General features: G+C 53.3%; 2 protein-coding genes across 2 annotated transcripts in view; both read left to right on the forward strand.

The window, feature by feature from the left end:
- Positions 1–419: 419 nt before the first annotated feature.
- Positions 420–2,727, forward strand: HOXD9 (homeobox D9). Its single transcript, XM_024732909.1, is given in 3 exon segments — positions 420–1,313; positions 1,316–1,372; positions 1,720–2,727. Coding segments are annotated over 3 exon segments (846 nt in total). The 5' UTR covers positions 420–766; the 3' UTR covers positions 1,962–2,727.
- Positions 2,728–6,528: 3,801 nt separating this feature from the next.
- The window catches only part of HOXD8 (homeobox D8), a gene marked incomplete at its 5' end in the record, with an annotated part of 2,478 nt that continues 2,135 nt past the window's right edge, over positions 6,529–6,871 (forward strand). Inside the window, one exon of the mRNA XM_024732848.1 lies at positions 6,529–6,790. Coding sequence (XP_024588616.1) covers positions 6,529–6,790 — 262 coding nt within the window. The remainder of the gene's footprint in view (positions 6,791–6,871) is intronic.

Genomic DNA, 6,871 nt, shown 5'->3' on the forward strand with positions numbered 1-6,871 from the left:
GGGGGAGGGGGCCCTCCGAGCTGCTCCATCCGTCCGTTTTATTAGGGACACATTAATCTATAATCAAATACACCTCATAAAATTTTTATTGAAAGGCATAATATCATTACAGAGGTCTTCCACCTGTTTTAAACAACACGACAAGCTGTGAGAGAGCGTGTGTGTGGGTATGCGTAGGGAGGGGTGGGTTTGGGTCGGGAGAGAGGCACGGGGAGAAGAACTCGCCTCGGGCGCCAGGGGGGCGGCCTCCGAAGGCCGTCCTGTCTCGGGCCGCACCGGCTCTGCGCTCCCCCCCTCCCCGGGCTACTCTGGGCTCTGCCAAGTGCTGGGTGCGCCCAGGACGCACGGCCGGTAGCTCGGAGCCCAGGCACTGGGGAGGCAGCACCAGCTCGGGACTGCAAGACCGAGTGCGGCCAGAAGTGGGGAACAAATAGTCCCCAGCGCCTCCTCCGGCCGCGATCGGGCGTGTGGTCCCAGCCGCCTCCGGGCTGGCCGAGTCAGGCCGGGCTGAGCCCGGCGCACGGGTCGGGACCCGCGGGCTCTAATTGCCGCGCTTATGTTGATGATTTTTTTTTTTTTTTTAAATCACAGCAGCCCCCAGTTTAGCGGACTGATTTACTCCCGGTATTGGTAAATATGATCACGTGGGCCGCGCGACCAATGGTGGAGGCTGCAGCCTGCGAACTAGTCGGCGGCTCGGGCGCCGGCGGGGAGCGGCGCGGCGGCGGGCAGTGTAACCTTGGGTGGGAGCGCACGGCGCCTCAAAATGTCCTCCAGTGGCACCCTCAGCAACTACTACGTGGACTCGCTCATAGGCCATGAGGGCGACGAAGTGTTCGCCGCGCGCTTCGGACCTCCAGGGCCTGGCGCGCAGGGCAGGCCCGCAGGTGTGGCCGACAGCCCGGCCGCCGCCGCCGCCGAGTTTGCCTCGTGTAGTTTCGCCCCCAAATCGGCCGTGTTCTCCGCCTCGTGGTCCGCGGTGCCCACCCAGGCCCCAGCGGCGGCGGCGATGAGCGGCCTCTACCACCCATACGTGCCCCCGCCGCCCCTGGCCGCCGCCGCCTCCGAGCCCGGCCGCTACATGCGCTCCTGGATGGAGCCGCTGTCCGGCTTCCCGGGCGGTGCGGGCGGTGGCGGACGCGACGGTGGCCCGGGCCCCGGTCCCAGCCCTGGCCCCAGCGGTCCACCCAACGGGCGCCACTACGGGATTAAGCCTGAAAATGGAGCGGCACCGGCCGCCGCCACCGCCGCCACCACCACCTCCACCTCCACCTCCTCCTCCACTTCCTCGTCTTCCTCCTCCAAACGGACAGAGAGCTAAAGGAGGAGGAGAAGCAGCAGCCGCAGCCGCCGCAGCAGCAACTTGACCCAAGTAAGTGCAAAAGAAATTGCCCTCTGATTTATTGCTGAAACCTGTAAGGCTCGAATGTGCAAAACTGATAGTTTTACTAACCTATAAAAACGTCTAGACGCCTACCCTAGCCTAGGCGAGCAACACGCATCCATAAAAAAGCTTCCCATAACCACCTACCCTGGGCGCGCGGTTTGTACGGTAAACAGAGCGCGGGCATTAAGGCTTTTTATGATAATTCCCCCCAAGTTGTGAAAAGCAGCCATCCTTGGTGAAATTAATTTAACGACCTCTCTCCCCCACCCTGCCGTCTCTCCCTGCCTCCCCTCCGCCCCTCACTCCCCTTCTCCAAACACCCCTCTTCATAGACAACCCCGCAGCAAACTGGATCCACGCTCGCTCCACCCGGAAAAAGCGCTGTCCCTACACCAAATACCAGACGCTTGAGCTGGAGAAGGAATTCCTCTTCAACATGTACCTCACCCGGGACCGGCGCTATGAGGTGGCAAGGATTCTGAACCTCACAGAGAGACAGGTCAAAATCTGGTTCCAGAATCGTAGGATGAAAATGAAAAAGATGAGCAAGGAGAAATGCCCCAAAGGAGACTGACCCGGCGCGGCGCCGGTGGGACCGCTCGGCTTTGCAGTGGCAGAGGGTTTTTGTGTGTGTGTGTGTGTGTGTGTGTGTGTGTGTCTGTGTGTGTGCTTGATTTCCAGAAGTTCTCCAGCGATTCGGGCATTTCCCCCCCCCCCGGCCTTTTTTTTTTTTTTTTTTTTTTTAGTTAGAAGTGACTGTGTGGTTGGTTTCTGTGAGGTATTTGGGGGACTGTATTTGCTCGCTTATGTGTTGGAGAAACCAAGTGGCTTTGGGGTGTTGCCCTATCCCGCTCCCCTGTTTCCTGTCCCTTTGGTTCCTTAGGAAATGCTATATTTTGTGAGTGCACGCCGGCTTGAGGAGCCCTCTCCTGTGTAAATGTCCCCTATGTTTCTGAAAAGTGCTGTAGTTTAGCCCCCAGCGCTGCTCAAGCAGGGGCCAAGCGCACCCCACTTCCGACAGCGAAGGCAGAGCGACGACAATGAGGAAGCCGGCCTAGGCTGAGCCCCGGCCGTGTTGCCCACCGGTTACGGAAGCCCACTTTCCTCAGGGAGCCCGCGGGCCCTCCACTGAGACCTGGAATGAGGCCGAGAAAGGAGCCCAGGGCCTCCGGTGGGTCGGGGGTTTCTTCTCAGGGCACTGGAGGAGCCGCTCTCTCCCCGGGAGGGCTTGGCTCCAGTGGGCGGCCGCGGGTGTAGGCCCTCCCGGCTCCTGTCTGAGGACCAGTTGTAAATGTTACCGCTTCCTACCAATAAATGCTGACCTGATCAAATGGAGCCCAGACGCTGGCCCTGAACATTGTGTGCTTGCTTTCTCCGGCTCTCTGCAAAATGTCACCCTCATGGGACTTTTCCCCCATCCCTGGGAAGGAGACGCTGCTAAAAATCCGGGGCCCTTCCACCTGAGAGGTCTCTCTGATGTGCCTCTGAGTCTCCCTTTGGGTGGGCAGACCCAGCCTTGAGCCCGGCCCCTGGGGGCACTTGGCCGTCCTCCCCTGGCCGCCTAGCCTGCTTCCAGTGCCTCTGCGAACTCTGTGCCCTGGGCCCAGTGTCAGCCTTGCAGCAGTGCCAGCGGCCCCACGGGCTCCAGAAGCCAGGCACCCTCTCGCTGGGGCTTTGACATACCGTGCCCCACCTCTCCCTCTGCTCATGGAGTCGCAGCCATCGACACCCCGTCTCCAAACCAGGGAGAGGCCAGTTCTGCACTCTGGGGCAACTCTTCCAGGTCCGTGGGGCTGGCTGGCTGGCTCCGGGAGGGCTGAGCCGGGTAGACCGTGAGCTTCCGCTCCTCCGCACGGGAGCCCCAAAGTGACCTTAGCAGATCAAAATGGTCAAGGCTCTCCTCCGCAGCTATCCCCACCCCGCTGCCCCTCCCCCTACCCAGTTTCTGTGTTGTTAGCCCCCAGCTCGGCCCTCTGAGGGCCGCGTTCAGAGGCTAAAATGAAGGTCATTGTAAGTGAAGGATCGGGCCCAGCCCAGCCTTTGCAGGCCGGAGAGGCAGGCGCCGGGCGGCCTGGGCTGGGCGGAAGGCGGGGGCGATGGCAGAGTTTTGGGGGATCCGGCCGAAAGAGGGGACTTGAAGGAAAAGCAGAGGGGGGCTGGGAGGGAAACCCAAGGCCCAGATCCGGCAGAAGGTGCTGCGTACCCCCGCCCCTGCGGCCAACCCGATACCTTGGGCTCTTTGAAAACAGGAAGAGACAAGGTGTCATAAAGCCATCGAGCCGGCGAGACGTCTGGAGGTAATGAGTTTACGACAAGCCCGGCGCTTCTCTTTGAAACCGTCTCATTTTGATGTTTGTGTTTGTGGGAGGAAAGGAAAAATGCAGACAAAACTGGGTCTTAAAATCTGGACAATAAAATGTAAACAGGACTCTGTTGGACTAAGAAGGCAGGGGCTTGGGACCCCCGGATGAGGTGTGAGCACCTAGGGAATAAAAATGGAGGGCGGTAGGAAGGAGGAGACGATATATTTCTGATTTTTAAAATGGGTTGGGTATTAGAAGTAGCCGGTGGGTGGCTCTCAATAATATTTGACTATGGCCGCCTTCTAGCTTGTACTTTAAAAAAGAGAAAAATAGGCCTGTTATTTGGGGGTGGGAGAGTTAGTGATCTTGGGTCATTTACTTAGGCCGAGCGTCCCCCAGCCGCATGGTCGGTGGGAAAAGATGCAGTTACTTAAATGACCTTTCACAAAAATATCTGGCCCTCCACTGCAAACCTCGTAGCAGAAATATTGTTGGAAATTATACATATTTGCTTATAGAAAAATTAATCGTTACAGCTGAATTAGAGGAAAGAATTTTTGAAAATGAGAAAAAAAGATTAACCTCTCAGGAAATACCTAAACTGATTGAAGTCTTGGCTTTAAAAAAAAAAAACCAAGTGGAATGCTTAGTCAATTCACTTCACTATGTGACTTTTGATATAAATTTAATGTCTCACTTATTGTGTGTAGAAGTTCCAGTGAACACCGCCCAACAGGGCCTTTTCAGACAGCCATTCAGAGATACAGCAAAAAGCTTTTAATTTGACTTCTATCCCCCCTCCATTGTCCAGTGAAATGGGCCTGAAGCACTAAAATGACAAAGTTAAAGAAGCAAATATTCACGATTTAATGCTAAGTGTAACGGCTTTAAAAGAAAAAAATTAACAAATGTAACTTCTATAATTTCTTAGTTTTTGAAGTCCCTGGCTCCATTGGGGGAAAAAACAGGCCTGTTGCAGTTGATATTCAGAAAGTTGTGATTTTAAAAAATCTAGCCCATCCTATAATTGTGGGCGATTACAGAATGGGGACTTACTGTGTCTGGCAAAAGAAGGGCTGGAAGCTTTTGAAAAAGACACTACTGGAAGCTCTTGGGAGCCCAAATATCTTTGGCATTCAGGAGCCCCTGTTTGCTGCACTTGACTCGTCGACAAAGGGATGAAGCATTATTAGTGTCAGTGATCCAAGCCCCAGTCAAACTAAAGAACAAGATTGGAAATGGTTTGTGTCGAATAAAGAGAAGTTAAGCTCCGTCGGCCAGAGATGGCATTTGGCCACTAGAGAGCGCCGTTGCTCCACTTTGTGATAGTAAAGCTGGCGTTGCGGCGGAAGGTTTTGATTAAAGATACTCAAAATCTTATTTTAAATTCCAAATTAGGATAAATTTAAGCAAAAAGAAGCAATGTGCACTGTTAAATTCTCCGGAAGGGTTTGTTACTTATACAATTTTGGCTTAGGATTTCAGAAAATTTGGACTACGGCACAGCTGAAACTATAAAACGTTATGGTAAGTCAATGCATTGTATCAGAACAGAAATGTGTAAAAGCATACATCTTTATTTACGAAGTTAATCGCACTCTGTTCCCATTCAGATTATAAACAGAATGCTTGAAGGAAAAAAAACCCCAAAAAACTAAGTGTTTTGTCCCAGGAGAAAATGTTGTGTTATAATGTTTTCTTAATTAGGCCAGAATGCGTAGAAATGAATTCTGTAGTGTTTCTTTTTCGCTCCCCGCCCTCCCGCCCCAGGAAACAAAAAGTTCTAGAAGGTGCCTTGTATTATTGAGATCTAGGCTCGTTCTTCTTTTCCCCCCATTCCATTCCAAAACCCACTATCGAGGGTTTAAACACGCACACGCACACACGCCAAACAGTGAAATAAAAAGGCACAATTGCATTCCAAGGCTTTATTGAAAATGATACTCTTTTAATTGGGTACTTGCAAGGTTGGAGTACAAATCGTTAACTGTCAGAATCAGTTCGTTCGCCTTCGGATTTAAAGGAAATTTTACCTGGCGATAACTGGCAGAAAACAACAAGAAACTCTTACCCGTCACCATGCCTCCAACAAAAGCCTCCTTGCACTCCCTGCTAATTTAAAAGTTAAAGAAAGCATGCCTTTATTATTTGATTCATTAGAAATCCGTTTACCTTAACCATTTTCAGCTATTCCCTGTAGAAACAATTGAGTCTTAAACGTTATCTTGTTATGCCTTTCCATCTCGACCTTATTTTCTCCATTTGCAAAATATGATATTCAGTCCACTCGGACTGACCTCAGGAGCTCACTCACAAGCTGGGCCACCCCACAAGGAGAGAGGGGTAGTTGAAATCACTCGCCTGCTGCACCTTTGGGAGCCGTCTGGGGGTTCTAGACGTTCGCATTTGGCGTGAAAAGCCGGGGAGGTGTGTTTTAGCTTTAGCTGGAGCTTTCTCGGTGGGCTCGGGAGTGTTTCTGAGGTCGGTTCCCAAGGCCGGTGGGCCTGCCGCCCTCAACAACAATGGATCATCCCAAGGAAAAGGGTCACCCAAAGAACCCACGAAAAAGGCAGAATAGGCAAAGGAAAACGCACTCAAATGTAGAGACCTATTACACTTATTGGACATGAAAACGGGAGGGGGGAGCGGGAGATGTGGAGAAGAGAAGGTGAACGGTGGTGTAATGCTAAGCGGCTTCAAAGCGAGTTTCTAAAATCAGGAATATTTTGCCGATTCACACTCGATTTCCCCACATGACACGGGACGTTCCTCTTCCTCATCGCTCATAAGCTAGAGCGAGCTTTTTCTTTTTTTTTCTTTTGTAAAGATCGGTAACTTTTAAAGCTGAGCCCGGCACCCGCTCTCGGCGGTAACTTCACCGGCTTGTTGGATGAACTAGAATCGTCAGAAGACGCGCACCGCCTGCAGCTGCTTGGAACCGGCGCGATCCGAACGCCGGCCCGGAGGCTCCTTGGGCGGACTCGCGGGCGTCGGTCCCCCGTGCTCCGCCCGGGGCCACCGCCTGCCCAGGTCCGCTCCGCGCAGGGGCTGAGACCCGGGAGTCGTGCGTCTCGCCCGGGGAAATACCACCCACCTCAGCGTGAGTCCTCCCTTCCCGCCTTGGAACATTTCTGTCTGCTTTTCTATTTACTCCCTCAGCAATGCTAATGTTCCCCCCCCC

This window comes from Neophocaena asiaeorientalis, unplaced genomic scaffold (assembly GCF_003031525.2).
Source record: "Neophocaena asiaeorientalis asiaeorientalis breed wild unplaced genomic scaffold, Neophocaena_asiaeorientalis_V1.1 scaffold96, whole genome shotgun sequence".
Taxonomy (NCBI): domain Eukaryota; kingdom Metazoa; phylum Chordata; class Mammalia; order Artiodactyla; family Phocoenidae; genus Neophocaena; species Neophocaena asiaeorientalis.